Raw genomic sequence first — 19,432 nt, forward strand, 5'->3', positions numbered from 1 at the left:
TTCCAGCATTTGTTTCTTGATGTTCATATTTAAAAGCCAGCTGTTCATTTTAATAAAGCTGAATCCTACCAACCAGCCACAAGGGAAAAGCCTGATGGAAATCCCCAATTAATGTCAAAGAATTTACCTTCAAAATTTATGATCTTTTGGTCTACAATACATGTTCAAATATTTCGAATTACATCAAGCCAAGGAGTTATTGGATGAATGCAGAATATTTTTGTTTGTGAATAAGGTCACTGAGCAGAAGGTAAGGGCAAGTTGGTAACCAATGCTTCTCTCTTAAAGCTTCAAATTTCAATTTCTGCAATGCATTAAGCTTGAAAGCAGCATAATAAACCACAAGTAGAGATGAATACAGGGATTAATCAGAAAACTGTTCAGAGTTGTATTTAAAGGAAGATCTCAGTAGAGGATAAGTTCACATCTGGTTCAGAAATGATTTCAAAACTGTAAAGAACTTGTCTCAACCTAAATTTGGCTAGGACAAGTAATAGAATAGGTGGTGAGAGAATGCGATGAAAAGCTTCCTAAAGATTATTTGGAACAAGATGTCAGTCATTTCATGTCACTCATTTTCCGAAAATTCAATTTCCACATTCTTAAGATTCAAAGAATCCGGAGGCAAAGGAAGAAAGACCATGATGTTATTTTAGGATTAAAAGGAAAGACAAATCTTTTGCTGAAGATGAAGATGAAAATTCCACAACAAGAAATTTATTACACAAGGAATGCAGAAATATTTAATAATTTGTAAAGTGACAGGACAAGCAATAAGTCATTTTACAGGTTGTAACTAAAAGAACAATCTAGGGAATATAACTTCACAACATGTAATTGAGGTGAATATTTATCAAATCTTTATTACCTGAAACTAGTAATTTACTGAAAAATAACAATACTTCTTTCCTATACAATAATTTGAGCCTTTGTTTAAAGACTATTTATTTATATGTGTAGTTTTGGTGCTTTTTTCTTCTCAGAATGTGTAAAAGCAGTCCACCGTGACTCACAGTCAACTTATTCATCCCCATATTTACAGACAGTTTCTTATTGGTATTACCCACTGTTTTGATGTTATGCAGAATCCTGTATGATTCATTGAATGGCACATCATATTAAATTAGTACCAATGATTTTTTACATCAATTGCATTTATAGTCGCCAGAAACAAATGCAACTCTTTTCTATTTTGATGTCTGCAAATTCATGCAATTTAATTTAAGAACTTCTTGTGCTTTTTTTTCTGTTTGATTATTAAATCATTATTTTGGAAGGGAGATGCTGTGCCTTCTATGACAGATACTTTTGTTTTCATAAACTTTTTCTTCCTTTTCTTTATCTGGTCTTTAGTAGCTTCCATGTCATTTTTCTTTTTCCTTTTCTTGCTCCCCCTTTTCTTCATTTGAGCCTGTGGAGGATTACCGTGCACAAACAGCAGGCTCTGATGGTTTCGGTGGTGAAACACATTAGTTGATTTTGACGTTGATGCAAATTCTCGTGGAAAATCTTCTTCTGCCCTTTCATTGAACCTTTTCAGAAAGTGGGAAGGACGATGATGAGAGTTTGTTTTGTTTTTTGTCATCCAATTCTTTCGGGTGATCTCTCCTTGCCCTTGTTCCTTGTACCTTTTCTTCAGCAATTCTCTCTTCTGTTTTTTCTTTGCTTTCTTGGAGCGTAGATCCTTGCTTGCAAATTCCCTACACCTTTTCTTAGTTTGAAAGCTGGTTTCAAGAAGCCTGGGATCTTGAAGTTCTGGAGGAGATACAGTTAAATTAACACTTGAGAAACTTAACTTCCACCACTTTACATTCATCCAGTGATCATAATGGGTGAATCATGAAATGTAGCATTGCAGTCAGACTCTTTTTTTTTAGGGATCTTTACTGAAGCATCAAGAACAACAAAATTTCCTGGAACCAGCCCACTGATTTGAAGTATGACTGAACTCACTATCAAATTTGAAAGAGTGAATGGCAGTGCCTTTCAGATCTCTCATAAAATATCCATGACCCCTTATGGCCAATATACATACTCCCAGAAAGAACAGATGATCTCTTTCAGTGATGCTGACTCAGATTAAAATACTGATCAAGGCAGCAGAGATAACTCACCAAAATAGTGGAAAGCAATGAACCTTGGTCTTTGAGCTAATTCAGAAGATTCTGGCACAGGAATGCGAGCCTAGATCTTTGCCCTCCAATGTCTGGAATAGGTTCTGCATTTGCGACGAGAGTACTATCCAGTGAAATGCACCAGGCACTCTAATTCACCATAGTGCGATCAGATACCAAGGCCATTTGAATATCAGGTTTGTTAAACTACTTGTGGGCTAATGTCATATCGGTCGGTCCCAGTAGTAAGGCAGCATAAACTTAATTTGAATTCCCTTAAATTTAGAAACACAAGGATCAATCGAATTATGTTTAAAATGAATTCCATGGATCCTATTTAATCTAACAATATTCACAGGCACTATACGTACACAATCTTAAAACCAAAGTAAAGTCATTCAGAAATGAATTGTGGAAGCATTCCCCCCCCCCACCATATAGGAGCTTACAGAAAACTGACGTCTCTTTCTAAATGCTGTAAATAGCAGGTTAATGTAAATATCCAATGCAGAATGTCAAAATAACTTTAATCAATGTTTATTCTGGTCTCAGTGGGCTCTGTTGGTGCCACCCATGAGCTGATTGTTTTTAGTCCAGTGACCATGGCTTGAGTAGGTTCTTCTCAGGCTTTGGTGATTGGGGTTTCAATCCATTCCTTGTGTTCCAGAAATCTAACATACAAGTCACATTAAACGTCAAACCGTTATAAATGCCCAGTTTCTTTTCACAGGTTGATGCCAGTTATATCTCCAACATTAAAAAGGACTTGCCTTTCATTTTCCTCTGTATCCGCTGTTCTCGTTTCTTTATGTCCTGCTCAGTATCGTAGTGGTGCACAAGTGGGGACGCAGGAAAGATGTACTTGTTCATCGATTTTCTTATACATTCCTACAAATGACCAAAACACAGTTTTTTAGCATAGAGGAAATCATGTGATGCATTCTTCAATCCAAGATTCTTGCTAGTTTGCACATATTTGCCCTGTTATCTCCCCACCCACTTTTGAAGCAACTAGTAGTTGACACTTTGATGCATTTAGCAATATCACAATGAATACATTCTGAATTTTTTTTACTTTGATTTTTGCCAAAATTTTACAGTCATTAGGAGTGTTATAATTACAAGGCATAATTACATTGCATGTAGAGCATAAAAAATAATATCTAGGTCAATGATTGACACTTACATGGCCATAATGTCCTTGTTTTCCACAGTTGTAGCAATATATAGATCGCTTCGCAGCATGCCGGAAAGATTCACTTACTATTGGTCCCTGGCTGGTCTACAATATAAAAAGCAGCAATTTACAAACAAGCTTCAGAATCATTCACAAACACTTATCATGCTTTTCTTTTTTGTTTTCTGCTTGGTCACTCCCTTGGGATTGAGGATGGTTCATTTCAACTCCAGATCTGTGGGTTCTGGATAACCCTAACCCTACTTTGAGACACATAGACTCTTCCAGAGTGAAACAGGATGTGCTCTGTGCATTCATTTACCTTTCATCCAGTTTTGGGTGTGCTCCCAAATTATAATGTATTAAATCTCTAATTTATGCTAATTTAGTCATACAGGACCTTCTTTTTAACACACAATGCTATGCTAACCATTGCTGATCAATTCCTGACTCTCCATTTGCAGATTAAATTTTAAATTTAATTCCAGTCTCTCAAATGCTTTACTCAACAACTTCCCTACAATTACACATTGGCCTTCTTGAATAAAGGAACCATATTTGCTGTCTTCCAGTTATCTTGCTCCTCTTCTATGGCCAGCAAAAATTTGAGCATTCTCCTCCTCAATTATAGCAGAATGACCTTACAAGGGCATGAATATTTATTCACATTTGAACCCACTAGACCATCCATTCTCAACCTTTTTCACTTATTCTCCCCCGCCCCCACCGCCAGCTTATGGGGCCCCCTCCCTGTTATATGAGGTGAAAAGAAAACAAAGCTTTTACTTATGTGCTGTGCTGTTCTGTGGGGGGGTGCCTGAGAATGGCTGCAGTAGACAATGTCAAAATATTCACACTCTTAGATGAGATAGCAAAGCAGTGTTTTTAGGGCAGTTACTACTGGGGGTGCTTGAGGGTGCTGAATTTCACATTGAGCAGTGATTGTTTATTAAAAGGAAAATTGGGGTAAGAAGATAGCTATGACACACCAATCAACATGATCACTTGAGAGGAAGGTCTTAATCCACCAGCAAGGGACAATGAGACCTGGCTCAGCATGAAGATATTCTCTCTCACACACACATATACACAAACCCACTGGGCTGTCAAATCTTAACCTTTAGGATCTATATTATCAGAGAAGGGAGAGAAGTATTATAGGGAGCAGATTGGTGTGACTGTTGACCATCTCCAATAGCTGCCCTGCAGCTCAGCCTGACCTTTGCTGAAGGAATATTGCTCAAAATGAAACATATAGAGAACAGAGAATGAGGGAGGGACTGGTTTTCAGGGATGGTGAAAAGGGTGATGTAGTGATTACTTGCAGAGTGGAGCAGAAGTCCAGAGGAAAGAGGCCAAATAGTAGGTGGAAGAAAGATAATGAGAGTCTAAAGGCTGGGGAGAGAAAGAGGTGGGGATAAAAACAGGTAAGCAGTGAGCAAAGTAACAATCAACAGAACACTTGATAGCAGTAATGTAGTAAGGAAGCAGATAGCAAAAAAAAATGTGGTAATAATGTAAAATGTTATTTGTTACATAAGAACATCAAAGCCTGAGTGCAAAAATAAAATTAGTCAACAATTTGACAACAGGAGAACATCTTGTGAAAAGTCACCACAATGATTAATTACAAGGTGGAAAGAAGATATCAGGAATAAAGAACACATTCTCCAATTGGGAAGAGTTGAAAACTGATGTTTCCCAGGAATCAGTCTCATAGTTTTAGCTTTTCACCATCTGTATTCATGAACTGGATGAACAACATAGCTACATCTTCGAAAGAGCGAATTACTTTGTTAGGAAGCAAAGCAATCTAAGGAGTTGCTTCAATAGCATAAAGAATTGGTCAGATTACTCTGGATACATGCATTCAGTTTGAGCAAAACACCTCATAATAAATTATCTGTGGAGTAGCAAAGGATTGATTCAGTTGAACAGTGATGCATTAAAAAGGTTTTAAATTTTGAGCCAGGTTGTATTCAGAGATCTGAAGAAAGATAATTTCAGGTATTTAAAATTAAGTGAATTCATTAAAATTAAGTAGGAATTAATTCATCAGGTGAAGACTGGGTTCAGCTATTGACTGATATCAGCAAGCAATATCACTCATGGAGGTGTAAAACTGGATAATTTCATCCCAAAAGCTATGAAGAAAATGAAACAAAGTAAATACTGCATTTATTATGTACACGTTGTAGGCGACCAACTACAATGGTCATGTAAACATAGAGGAAGGAGTACATGAGCTCAGTGACTGGCTACATCAACAAGTGCATTGAGGATGTCACTAAGATCAAATACTTCACATCCAGGGTTAACCAGAAACAATGGTTGGATGCAGAAGTCCAGCCATTTCTCAGAGTTTGTGTTGCTGTCTTCAGGATAGGGGATAGGATGGCAGGATGGCACTGAGATCAGCCAGGGCTGAACTCTCCCATGCAATTCAGAAAGAAAAGCAGGGGTATGTACAGAAGATCCACAGACAGCTGAGCGACACCAGTGACATGAGGCACATGTGGCAAGTGATCAAGATTATAATGGATTACCAGTCAACCTTACGAGTTAAGGACAATGACATCTCCCTTCTGGACAGACTTAATATCTTCTATGCTTGGCTTGAGAAGAACAGGAGGACACCAAAGAAATATATGTGACCTCATGATGCAACTGAGGTGAGGAGAACCCTATACAAAGTGAACCCACAAGAGGTGGCGGGACCAGACAACATACCTGGTCAGATGCTGAAGGACTGTGCAGACCAATTGATGGAAGTTTTCATGAAACTCTTCAATATCTCACTGCAGCAGTCCATCGTTCCCACAGGGTTCAAGACAGCCACCATTAACCCGATACCCAAGAGAGTGACAGTAAGAGGCCTCAATTACTACCATCCTGTGGCACTGACGTGAATCAGGCGCTTCGAGATATAGTGCATGAAAGCACACCTTCCAGAGACGCAGGACCCATTTCAATTTGCCTATAGAAGAAACTGTTCCACAGATGATGCTATAGCCTCACCCCTTCACTCTGTCCTGACCCACCTGGAGAATGACGGATCATACACATACACTGCTGTTCATTTACTCCATTGGCATTTAATACAGTCATTCCCCAGAGGCTGATGGAGAAGCAGTCCTCAACTGGGATTTAACACCTACCTCTGTAACTGGATTCTTGACTTCATAATAGAAAGACCACAGTCTGTCCAGGTTGGTAACAGAACATCAAGCACCATCACACTGCGCACTGGTGCACCTCAGGGCTGTGTTCTCAGCCCTCTCCTGTTCACGCTACTGACCCATCTCTGCATCACCTGAACCACCTCCAACAGTATCATCAAGTTTGCAGATGACACAACATTGGTTGGCCTTATCACCAACAATGCTGAGTCGCACTGCAGAGAAGAGGTGGAAAATCTTAAGATATGGTAGGGAAAGGGGGACGCAAGGGTTCAGGAATGGCCGGCTGCAGGACCAGAAAAGAGCTGGGACGTCAAGGACAGCAGGAAGAGGCATGGGCAGCATAAGCCTGAAGTCCAGAGGAAGAAGAGGAAGAGTCAAAAGGGGAGAAGAAGGAAAGAAAGGACAAAAAAATAAAGGCAGGGAGGAAAAAAAGTCAAAGGAAAAGGGAGGCAGAGTGCTCAGTGTCCTCTGCCAGGAACATTATGGATGCTATCCACCAGATGAACATTACATTAAAAAAATAAGTGGCAGGGCAGAATGCCATCAAAGAGAGACTAGATAATTTAACCAACAGGGTGGAAGTAACAGAAGAAAGAATAAGAAGAGTAGAACAAAAGCTGGTAAAAAGGGAAGGAGAAATGGACATGTGGGGAAGGAAAAAGAAATATGGGAGAAAATGGACACTCTTGAAAATTTCAGCAAAAGAAGTAATATTAAAATCGTGGGGGTGAAGGAGAGTACGGAGGGAAGAGATCTATCTGGTGGGGTTCTTCAAAAAGTAGATTCTTGAGGTGTTGGGGAGGGAGAAAATTGGAAATGATCTGGAGATAGAATTGGTCCACTGGTCTCTTGTGCCCCGCCCGGGTCCAAATCAGCAACTCCAAACTGTCCTGGTTAGGTTTTTTTCACTATCAGGACAAAGAGAGAGTTTTACAGGCTGCGGCGAGGGGAGTGAAGGAGAGAGGGGAGTCCAGTGGAGATGGAGGAGTGAGAGTCGTTTTTACCCAGATATAAGTGCAGTGCTTTTAAGGCAGAGAAGGAAATTGGACCAGGTGAAAAAAAATCTTAGAAAAAAAGTTTACCCTCCTTCACCCTGCAATGTTGAAGATACTTAGAGTGAGAGGAGAGAAAAAAGTTGTTTTTATTTAAACAGACCCTCAGAAGTCATTGGTTTATGTGGAAACTCCATCACCCTCTCAAGTCTAAATATAAATAAGGGAAGGAAAAAGGGGAATTGGTGGAATTATTGATTGTAAATGGTATGATTATGAGGGGTATATTTCATTATGTTTAATTGTGTTACTGTCTAAAGAAGAATGGCTAAGTTAAAAGAAGGAAATATTATGGGGAGCTGAAAGAAAAGATGGAGAAACTAGGGTAAGTGTGAATGTGTGTATTGGGCACTCCCCAAAATGGGAGGGGAATTCGTACCAATATTTCAGGCATTGGCACCAAAAAAGGTAGGGGTAGATTAGGGGGGGGGGGGGGGGAAAGAAGGGAAGGGGAAAGGATTAGTTGGGGGTACTTTTTTTAAAAACTTCTTTGAATTGTTAGTTCTAGTATTTTTAGTTCGTTTAGGTTTTGTTTAGAGAATGGCCATCTATTCTAGATGTCTATGAAAAATAAACAGAAAGGAAGATGAGTACCAGAGGAACAGAAGGAAGGGGGAGAAGACAATGGAAGGGCTCTGGAGTAATGGATAATTCAATTTAGTTTGTAAGTTTTAACATGAATAGGATTAATGGACAAATAGAGAGAAAAAGAGTTTTGGCACACCTAAAAAAGGTTGTAGGTAGACATAGTGTTTCTGCAGGAGACCCACCTTACAAAGCAAAAGCATATAAAGTTACAGAGGGGGATGGATGAGCCAGGTGGCAATGTCCTCCTTCAGTTCCAGGGCCAGGGGAAGGGGAGGGGCTATCCTGATAGGCAACAATATTCTAGTGGTGGTCCAGAGTGTGATCACTGACCCGGTTGTCAAATATACTCCGAATCATGCGCACTCGTGAATATTTACGCCCCGAATTTTGATGGCAAACAATTTACACAAGATATATTCTTGAACGTAACTGCTGGGGGTGGGGGTGGGGGGGAATGAGGAACAATCTCTCCATTGGAGGGTACTTCAAAATTTGCGTGGACAAGTCAGCAAAGAAAGTAACAAGAGCCAAGGCAATGAAGTCCACCCTGGCCTTTATGAAAGAGTTGAATTTAATAGATGTCTGGAGAAGGTTGAGTCTGATAGAAAGAGATTATTCCTTTTACTCGAGACAACGTGATTCCTTCAAATTTATTTCTTTTTGGCATCAGCCCAGTTGGAAAGTAGGATAGTGAGGACCAAGTACATGGCACGTTTGCTGTCGGGACCATTCACCCACGACTCTATTCAACATAATTCCAGATAAGAAGGCCACAGCATTTAGATAGCGCTTGAACCCGTTGCTGTTGGGAAAACTGGAATTTTGTAGCTTTGTGAGAGCTCTGATAGAGTTGTTCTGTGAGACAAACTATCCCTCTACTGATGATATGGGGCACATTGAAGGCTTATTAAAGGGGCCAAATAATTGGTTATACCAAAGATATTAAAAAGAGACACATGGAAATCAACAAATTGAAACAGAAAATAGCCCAATTGGGAAAGAGACCATCAAAGAATGGGCTCAGAAGTAAAATACAGGAATTTGATTAATTAAAAAGGTCAAATATAATGCATTGCAAACATATAAACAGAAAAGTTTATTTTAAGATCTAGACAGCAGTAGTATGAGCTGGGGCAGAGGGCCCATAAAGTATTATCCTGGCAGGTGTGGGCAGAAGAGGTCTCAAGAACAATCAATGCAATTCAAATGAGGGAAGACAAGATTTCACATAAACCAAAGGAAATAAATGAAACATTTAGAAAGTTCTCCAAAGAGCTATGTAAATCAGAGTTGGTGGAGGTGGGGGGGGGGGGGGGGGAAGTGTCCCACTAAAATAGATCATTTCTTCCTGATACTGGAATGACCAAATTTAGATCAGGAAGACCGAGAGGGGCTGAATGCCCCTTTCGCTAGAGATGAGATTGAAAAGACCTTGGGCTCATTGCAGGCTAACAAATCAACAGGGGAAGATGGTTTCCCCATGGAATTTTATAAAGAGTTCAAGGATCTCTTAATGCCCCTCCTTATGAAGGTGGTGGATCAGGCAGCAGAAATGCATACCCTCCCAGAGTCTTTCTCAACAGCAAACATTACAGTGATCAAAAAAAAGACAGGGACCCATTGAGTCCCTTCTCTTAAAGGCCCATCTCATTATTGAATGCAAACTATAAAATTGTAGCAAAAGCATTGGCCAATAGTCTGCCGATATATTTGCTGGATTTGTAGTAAGGAGGTAATCGGCAAACAACATAGCTAGATTGCTTAATATAATACATCTGGCACAGTCAGGGGTGGATCCAGGTGTGGCCGTCGCTCTGGATGCAGAGAAGGCCTTCGACAGACTGGAGTGGGACTTGCTGTTCAAGTTGCTGGAAAAATTTGGGCTGGATTTATTAATTGGGTCAGGATACTATTATAAACTCCAAGCTAAAATTATTACAAATGGGCAAATGTCTCCAGTGTTTCCATTGAGTAGGTCTAGTAGACAGGCCGCCCACTGTCCCCAATGCTGTTCATACTGGCATTGAGCTGCTGGCAGAGGCCATTCGGCAAAATCCAGGCAAAGGGGTTCAAGGTGGGCCAGGTGGAACACAAAATCAATTTGTTCTCTTATAATGATGTGTTAGTGTATTTGACGGACACGGGGTTGGGGGGGGGGGGGGGGGGGGAATCATTGGTCAGGCTGAGGACCACACTGGAGGATTATGGGAAGGTCCCAGGGTATAAGGTAAATCTGGACAAGATTGAGATCATGCTTCTGACAAAGAGGGATTATAGACAATACCAGCAGGGAAGTCCATTCAAATGGCCACAAGAAGGCATTAAATATCTGGAGATAAAAAAAGACAAAGATTTAAGAAACTTGTACAAATTTAATTATCTCCCTTTGCTCCAGAAGATTGAAGAGGACCTTGATAGATGGAAAACTCTGTCATAACTTTGGTGGGCAGAGTTAACTGTGTCAAAATGAAGATGATGCCAAGGCTACAAAATTATTTCAGTTGTTACCCATTCCATTACCCTAGGGTTCCTTTAAGAGGCTCAGCGGATGTGTTAGAACAGGGGTGTCAAACTCAAATTCACAGAGGGCCAAAATTAAAAACTTGGACTAAGTCGTGGGCCAAACTAAATATTTACTGAAAATTTTCAACAACATCTGCATGTTTTCTCTTCTTTCAACATATGTAATGTTAAACTTTTTCTTATTAAAATAAATGTTTAATAATAGTTTTGGTTAAACTCTTTCCAGAAGAAGCATTAACAAATGAGAAATAAAATATTCAATTAATAATATTTCTCTATAGCCTTTAAGCTCCTTTTAAATGTACTTTCTTTCACAAGCCAACAAGTCAAAAAAAATAACAACTTGCTTCAATGACAAAGAGGTTTGTCTTTTAAAATGATGAACATATAGTTTGCCTCCCACCTGTCTTGAAAGGTCCTGTTTTCTGTCTTTCGTTTGGCCTTTTTTCGTAAGGGGTTTATTACATGTGAGTTGGGCGACAGGTCGCAGATGCTAATGAAAGTAAAGAGAGGAGGTGGGGTGATTAGCGGGCTGACGCCAACGCATTTGCAAAGCATTCTGGGATTTGTAGTATTAGCTGTACATGCGCTATACTGGCGTGGCGGCCAGCGGGCCAGCTCTAATTCATATTTGATATGATCTTGCGGGCCAAATATAATTATATCACGGGCCAAATTTGGCCTGCGGGCCTGAGTTTGACATGTGTGTGTTAGAATGTTTCTGTGTAACAATAAAGTGGCTAGAATCTCCATGGGAAAGTTGTTTTGGGATTACAAACTGGGGGGATTAAAATTGCCAGATTTCACAAAATATTACTGGGTGCCCCAGGTGAGATTTATCATCTCATTTTTGAAGGAGGGGGTCCCCCCACCTGAGCACAAATTGCACTACATATGGTAGGTGAAAAGATAACAGGGGAATTTATATATAAATGAGACACTAAATTAATTTCAAAGAAAGTGGATAACCCCATACTTAAGCATATACTTCAGACATGGCAAAGAATAAATCAATGGATTGGATTAAAGGTAGAGATATCTCCCAAAATGCCCTTGACCCAGAACAACTTCATACCATGATTCTGGACAGTCAGATCCTGGACACCTGGTGCCAGAAAGGGGATCAGGTGTATTGAGGATTGTTACAAGTGAGGGCAGCTCATGTCATTCAAGCAATTGAGGAATAAATACTATTTGTCTAATAGAACATTCTTCTGCTATTTGCAACTAACTAAGATCTTCTTTGAGGTACAAAATGAGACCATTTATGATCCTGCTCATGTGAAGTGACATAGAAATTCTAATTCAATGGGGAAATGTGCGTTAATTTATTACTATGGTGCATTTTGTATTCCAAAGTGAGAGCCCAAAGTTGGCATTACACAGGTCAAAGGAATGATGGGAAGATGGACTTGGACACAACAATCCATGAGCAGTTCTGGTCAGATATGTGTTGAGACAGCATGACAGCAGTTATTAATGCCAGTTGCAGGTTGGTGCCATACAATTTCCTGCATCAACTTTACCCCACACCATGAAAATTTCATAAATCTAAATCAGAAATCTCATAAACGTGCTTTAGGTTTGGTGTGGAGATGGAATTTTTATCCATTCAATCTGGCTGTGTACAAAGGTCAGATTCTTTTGGGAGCACCAGGGGAACATTCTGAAAATAATTACAAAGGTGGATTTTCCACAAGATCCGGAATTGTACTGTCTGGGAAACATTATGGATAGGAGTTTTATACTGTCTAGATACCAAATTCAGTTTATGAAGGTCGCCTTGGTGGTAGCCAGGAAATGTATCATGGTCATGTGAAACTCTGACCGCCAACTAAATATTACATGATGGAATACGGAAAGGCAGAGTTCCTGGAGAAAACTGCATATAATTTAAGGAGGAAATATGATATATTCGTTAGAGTGTGGCAACCCTATCTGCAGTATATGAGCCTGCAGATATAACTATCCTACTTCAGTATAATTCTTCCCATCAGAGAAATTATTGGGATCAATGATATATGACATGGTGCAGGTGACGTGCTCTGTTAGACATTTTTTTCTTTTTATTCCTTACCTTATTCAGTTACCTTGGATTTTTTTTTTCTCTCTCCTAGGCTTTTTGCTAGGTTTCTGTAGGGGTCGTTTTCATATCTGTATAATTTATTTGACTTTATTCTTAGTTTATCAGGGCAAGGGGGGATGGGGTGGGGGATAAAAATGGGCTCTGTATGTTATACTGGTGTTGGAAGAGATTGTATTGTATGTTTGAATTTATATGAGTCAGTGAAAATCAAAAATAAAATATTCCGAAAAAAAAGGATCACCAGTGACTATATTTCGTTAGGTGTTTGAGGAGGCTTGCATGTCACCAAAGACTCTTGCAAATTTCTACAGGTGTACCATGACTGGTTGCATCACTGTCTGGTATGGAGGTGCCTATGCTCAGGACAGGAAAAGACTACAAAGGGCTGTGATCTCAGCATGTGCCAACATGGGAATTAGTCTTTACATTATTAAGGACATCTACAAGAGGCGGTAACTTAAGAAAGCACCCTCCATCATCAAGGACGCTCATCACCTAGACCATGCCCTCTTCTCACTGCTACCATCAGGAATGAGGTACAGGAGTCTGAAGACAAACATCTAATGGTACAAAAACCAGTTCTTCCCCTCCAACATCAGATTTCTGAATGAACCACAGACACTACCTCACTTTTTTTTTCTCTTCTTTTGCGCTAATTTATTTCTTTTTATTAAATAGTGTATTTATGGAACTGTAATTTATAACAATATTTGTACCTATAATGCATAATACTGCAGCTGTAAAACAACCAATATTAAGACATGCGTTCATGACAATAACCCTGATTCTGATACTGGATGAAGAAATAAACCACATAAATAATGTGAAGCACCTTCATTTCTGAAAGACACAATTGCTAACAAAACAGTTCTAATGGTTTTGGCATGTTTCATCACTAAGGCCCTGAGGCAGAGGGAACTAGAAGAGTATATTCATATATCTGGAATAAATTTCAAATTGTGACATAATAAATTGATATTTGGTAGATAAAATTTCTGCCACTTTACATAAACCAATTAAACTTTTAAAAGTTAGCTTTCAGGACAATTCATGGTAGAATCCTGTGGAAAACAAACTCCTTCTATCTTGCAATATTGCAAGGAAACATGTAAAAATGTGAAGTAACAGGCATCTTGCCAGCATTCTGAGTAGATAGTACTGTACTCTCATCAGAGCGTCATATGATGAAGTCTCACCCCTGAGAGATTCCTGAACATCAAAGCCCACTCTCCTATCTCAAGTACAACGTAACAATAACTAGTCTTCATTGCTACAAAGTATTTTGATTTGCCCTGAAAACACAGCTGGTGCTAAATAAATTGAAATAATTCTTTTAAAATTACTACCAGTTTTAAAGAAGAAAAAGCATGAAGTGGATATATGTGAATGTATCAAGTACATCAAAAATAGCAAAATGTATGTGTCCATAATCATGCATATCAAAATATTAATACAATTATTTTTTTTTTGCTGGTTATTGGAGAACAATACATTTCAGAATTTATCTACAGGCACAGATAGAACAAGGAGAAGGGATCTATTGGTGAAAATGCCTCCATGTCATAATTTTAACAAACATTTAAATAATCTGTACTTGCAGACTGATATCTTGCAGATTACCACACTATCAAAATATAAAAGTAATAAGTCAGTAGATAGCATACCTATAAACGATTCATCCATCTGCTATCCTTGGTGAAAGCTTTTCATGCACCAGTAAACTCAGTAAATATCAGAAGATAAAGCGTAAGCCAACTACGCCATGGATTTGCTCCTAATGTCTCCTGAAAGTGCAGCCCGATGCGATTACAAATGATTTTCTCCTAATGTCATTTTACATAACCCTTTTTCTGCATGAGTAGTTACTACGGATTGAATGAATGTCATTAAAACAGTTAATCATTATCTTGCGACACTAGCCTCCCTCCTTCTCTCACATTGGAATCTCCATGACAAAAGAACCAGGGGACAAAATGCACGGGCTGTCTGGGCAACCCATCTTTGCAAGTAATTTTTTATGTAAATGCACTTGTCGGGCAGTTCCCTGGGTGACCTTGAGCTATTCATATCAAAACTGTCTTCAGTTCGATAAGCGTTCTCTTAAAAAAAACTCATGATTGCAAGCAGGTACCTTTAACAACAGGCATATAATGTCATGTGGGGGTGGGGAGAATCATTTTGTACAGAATTCTGTTTTGTGCATGTCATGGGTGCACATGTCATTCTTTAGACAGAAAATTTAAATTCTCTAGTTTGAGCAAACACAGAATTCTTAATGGAGTACTATTTAATAAATGATTTCAGAAGCAACTGGATTTTGAAGACTGATTTGCTATTGGTGCACTGGTACAAGAATGCTGCTCTGATATATGGGCCAACAATTACTTGGTTTAAAGTCAATGCAATCTCGAATAAACAGTACATACTGGAGCTTGAAAATTAGTCAGTATGATTTACAGAATGACTTTAAAAAAATAAATTAAAGGGGCAGCACCTTATTTGAACACCAGAAATGAGTCTAGATAACTCCATAGGGCCAAACTCTCATTGAAACTTGCAAAACAGCATACCAGGAAAATAAATGTGTACTGTTATGCAATAATATCTGTGATAAAATTTAAGCAAAATAATCCTAAATGCCATAACTTGTTTTTTATTGCTGATACTCACTAGTCGGCTATTTATTCCCTACACTTTCAGTTTTAAATAGTAATGTATTTCGAGTTAAAGGGTTAATTTTGCTATACATTTCACTAATCTCCAGAAACTGTTTTTAACTGTAATTTGCATGTGTAGGTGATTACAAAGCACAACGTTTAAAATATGGGGAAATAAAACAATTATTTTTTCCTACTCTTGCTATGCCAATTGCTAACTAGCTATTGAATCTGTACAAACCAACGTATGGTCATCTTGATCTACATTTAATATGCAGTAATTTTATTTTCGTTGCTTTGATTCGTACAGAAGTGTTGAATACATTAACAAGAACAAACAAATATGAATCAACCCCTTAACCACTGCACATTCCCAAGTGTATAATTTATATTAGCAGCTGAACAAACCTGAATAAACAATGGTTGCCACATTTAAATGGGATTATTGTGTTTTTGGCTTGTATGCATGTTTAATTTGATTGCATAACCATAACTGCATACCTGTCATTGTTATAGAAAATACCACCTTCAAACGACTTTCACTATGTAGCCACAATATTGATATCCATAAACACTTCCTGAAATATTTTCACATTCTTCCTTAGAATGCAGGATAACAACAAGAGCAACTTTCACAGAAGGCAAATTTCAAAGGTGGGAATTTGTGGATCTCACATAACTCCAATCTCGATGTATTACACATTTCTGTACCTCCATGTAATTCCTACATTCGTAAGTATGGTGGAAATTTGTTGAGTGTGATTATATTTTAACATGAATGGTTGACAAAGACAGTTCCCATTTTAAATAATCATACAGGCATTTAAAGTTGACAAGTTGAGAATTTTAAGTTTTGGAGGAATAGAGCAAGATACAATATAGGATTTTGATGTTGAACTTAAGAAGGTTGTTGAGTGGGAGACTAGCTTGCATAAACACTGGAATAGAGCAGCTAAAATTAGGATAGCTTCTGAAGAAAGATAGAAGTGCTTAATGGTGTCAGAAACTGGGATCGTTGTGACAAAGAAGATGCATACTTGAAAGTTAGCTCAAGGGTGACTCAAATACAAGTTGTAACTAGTCCAACTCAGTTTTAAGTGTAAACAGGTGAGAAGATTTATGTAGAATATGCCAGATGGCAAAGGGTAGTACCCTTTGATAAAGTAGCTGGAGAATTCACAAGGTGACAAAGATGTTGAACTGGTGAAAAGTGAAAATGACGTGTTCATCTTACCCAGAACATGCTCTCCAAATCCCTCCAATTTGATTTCCATCTCTCAAAAGGGCAGGATCAGCTCTGATCAGAGTCATGGATGATATTTAGTGTGTCTTTGATACAGGAAATCCATCCCTTGTTTTCAAATCTTGTCTGCAAGGCACTTATGACGTGGCTGGATTGGACCGAACAATTTTGGCATATCCAAACACTCACCATTTACAGCTAATCAATCCATGGACCACATCATTATGTGTGTGTTCCTCAAGTTACATGCTTAACCGCTCTGCTAATCTAATGTTCCTCAACATTGTCCAAAATACTCAGGATCAGTTTATTCATGCATGGCGATAAATAAACTGTACTTCACTATAAACTTTTTGACCTCACCATTGGCTCTAAATTTTCAGACTATCCAACAAGGACTGCAAGACATTTTATGGAAAAGGAATTCATTATTTTTAATCCCACTTCAAACACAAATGTAAACTCTTTCAATTAACTGAAAATGACAGTGTATCCATGTCATATTGTAAAACCATCCATTGCCACCCCATAACATTGCCTATCTCATCTTCTGAGGAAATCCTTTTCCATGCCTTCCTATTTTCAGATTGAAATACTTGAACATATTCCTGACTGGCTTCCCTCGATCTGCACTCTGCAACTTACTTCCTTGCAGGTTAGCTTTTACCAAGGCCCTTAGTGAAATCATCAACTCTCATCACTCATCACTCTCACTAGCTCCTGTTTAAGAAGAACATCGATTTGAAAATTTGTGTCAATTTCAAATTGGAATATCTGCACTTCTCCAATTCTGGATTCTTGGATGCTCAAATTAGTTTCATTTGCAGCTGTGGCTTCTGTGCTGCTCTGCTAGGTCCTACTAGCTGGTAGTGATGCTGACAGCTCCGGGCAGGGTTTAAACAGCATATTAGAGGAGGTGACAGTGTTTATTTTAACATCCTGCAACCACGGAGGTCTGTGCCCAAGATGGTGGCACTTGTGCTGGGTAGTAGACCATGAGGGATTGCAGGCTCTGGGGAACAGCAGACCGATGCGGGATAAAAGAAACAGGGGAATACTACTTGTTGAGAAAGAGATGCCTGGGAGACGACCCTACAGGGAAGATGATCATGGCAGCGGACCTGCAAGGTGCTCAGTGGTTGAAGGACCCACAGAGGCTGTGAGCCATTGGTGACTGGCAGTCAAAGAATGCAGACAGGCTGCAGGCTGTTGCAACTTGCAGTCAAATGATGAACACAGGTTGTGGGTTGCTGGTGACTTGCGGTTAAAGGACTTACACCAGACCGCAGGCTGCTGGAGACTGGCTGACGGGAATGAGGTGTTGGAACTGGGATTTGAGAGGGTGCTGAATGCAACAAGGGTTGTCCCCGAACGGCCTTGAGTGCTGAAAGCTTCCTGATCGTATTGGAGATTTGGATCTGGAGCTCAGGTTATCAATGCATTGAATAGGAGTCTGTGAGGCTGCAGAGGTTGCAGGAAGTGAATCCACAGACACTCCAAAGGAACTTTCTTTTATTCTTCTTTCTCTTATTGTACGGGCATTGGCCAAGCCTAATCACAGCTCTTGGTTTGCCTTTAGGCAGGCAAAAGTTAACAAATTAAAATATTATTAAATGACAAAATGAGGAATCTTGATCTTGTTATCTGGGCTCTAAGCTCTGGAATTTGCTCCAAAACTCAGCTCTTTTTCTCTGAATACATTTACCTCTTTGGTCATCCTCGTAAGAATTTGAGAATGCTCCTACAAAACACTTTGGGATATTTTTGTTGTGACAAAGTAACTATGTAAATCTAAGCAAATGTTCAAAATGTCATTGAGATTGCTTTATTTTGTTTTCAAGCTAAATGACACAAGCAAAACATCATTGTGGTCTAATGCTAGAGGATTTTTGGTGGATATTCTTAGAATCACCACATGTTAAATAGAGAACTCCAAAATTTGTGGTGCTCTATGTCCAATTTCACATAGTTAACTGAAATGCTGAATAGATGACTATATGAATAATTATCACTAGAATTCACCATTTTTTCTAACCATCTTACTCCAGTAGTCTTATGAGCTAATAAAAAGGAATTACTCATTAATAGTTCATGCATAATCTGCATATCTGCAAAACCAAAATGAAAATCGAACATATTGGAATAACACAAGGAAGTCAGACAAAAAGAATGGAGAGAGAAAAGGATTTAATGTTCAAAAGAACTGGTATTTCAATTGTGTTCCTTTCTCCTGAGTATTTTCAGCATTTTCTGTTACTATTTCACATTTTCAGTACCAGAATATTTTAGCTTTTCAGTATTAGTTTTCATCTCAGGTTATATCACACCTAAGAGAAAAAAGTGAGCATTTTATAACAGTTTGTTGATAGCCAAGTGTCTTCAACAACTTTCACTGGTACAGAGGGTGGACGAAGTGCTGCTATTTGTTAGGTTTTTAAACTATAATGCATAATGCCGGGGAAATAGCTAGTTCATGCAGAGGTGAGATAAAAATCTGTAAAGAAAATCTATTCTTAATTACAGTTTCACTTGCACAGGGGCAGAATACATCATTGCAATAAGCAAGTCCTTAGGCTGCATATCAAATCTCTCAAAAGCAAAATCTTTCAGATAATGGAAAACTGACAGTAAAAACAGAAAATGCTAAGGTGAACATGAACATGAAAAGAAGGAAGCAGGAGTAAGCCATCTGGTCCCTCAAGCCTTCCCTGCATCTGTACGTTGGCTGATATGCCCCAGGCATCGACTTCTTTTTTGCCTGTTCCCCATAGCCCTGAATTTCCCAATCTTTCAAATATGTATCTGCCTCC

General features: G+C 38.9%; 1 protein-coding gene across 4 annotated transcripts in view; it reads right to left on the reverse strand.

Annotated features, from left to right (window-relative positions):
- Positions 1-729: 729 nt before the first annotated feature.
- Positions 730-19,432, reverse strand: part of zcchc7 (zinc finger, CCHC domain containing 7) — a 231,281-nt gene continuing 212,578 nt past the window's right edge. For 3 of the 4 annotated variants that reach the window (XM_069925879.1, XM_069925899.1, XM_069925889.1), the window contains exons 7-10: positions 11,040-11,129; positions 3,301-3,396; positions 2,885-3,002; positions 730-1,755 (exon numbers count right to left, since the gene is read on the reverse strand). In XM_069925879.1, the coding sequence (XP_069781980.1) occupies positions 1,217-1,755; positions 2,885-3,002; positions 3,301-3,396; positions 11,040-11,129 (843 nt within the window). In that variant the 3' untranslated portion in view covers positions 730-1,216. The remainder of the gene's footprint in view (positions 1,756-2,884; positions 3,003-3,300; positions 3,397-11,039; positions 11,130-19,432) is intronic. The other variant, XM_069925905.1, reaches the window with a different exon arrangement.

This window comes from Narcine bancroftii, chromosome 1 (genome assembly GCF_036971445.1).
Source record: "Narcine bancroftii isolate sNarBan1 chromosome 1, sNarBan1.hap1, whole genome shotgun sequence".
In the NCBI taxonomy this organism is placed as follows: Eukaryota; Metazoa; Chordata; class Chondrichthyes; order Torpediniformes; family Narcinidae; genus Narcine; species Narcine bancroftii.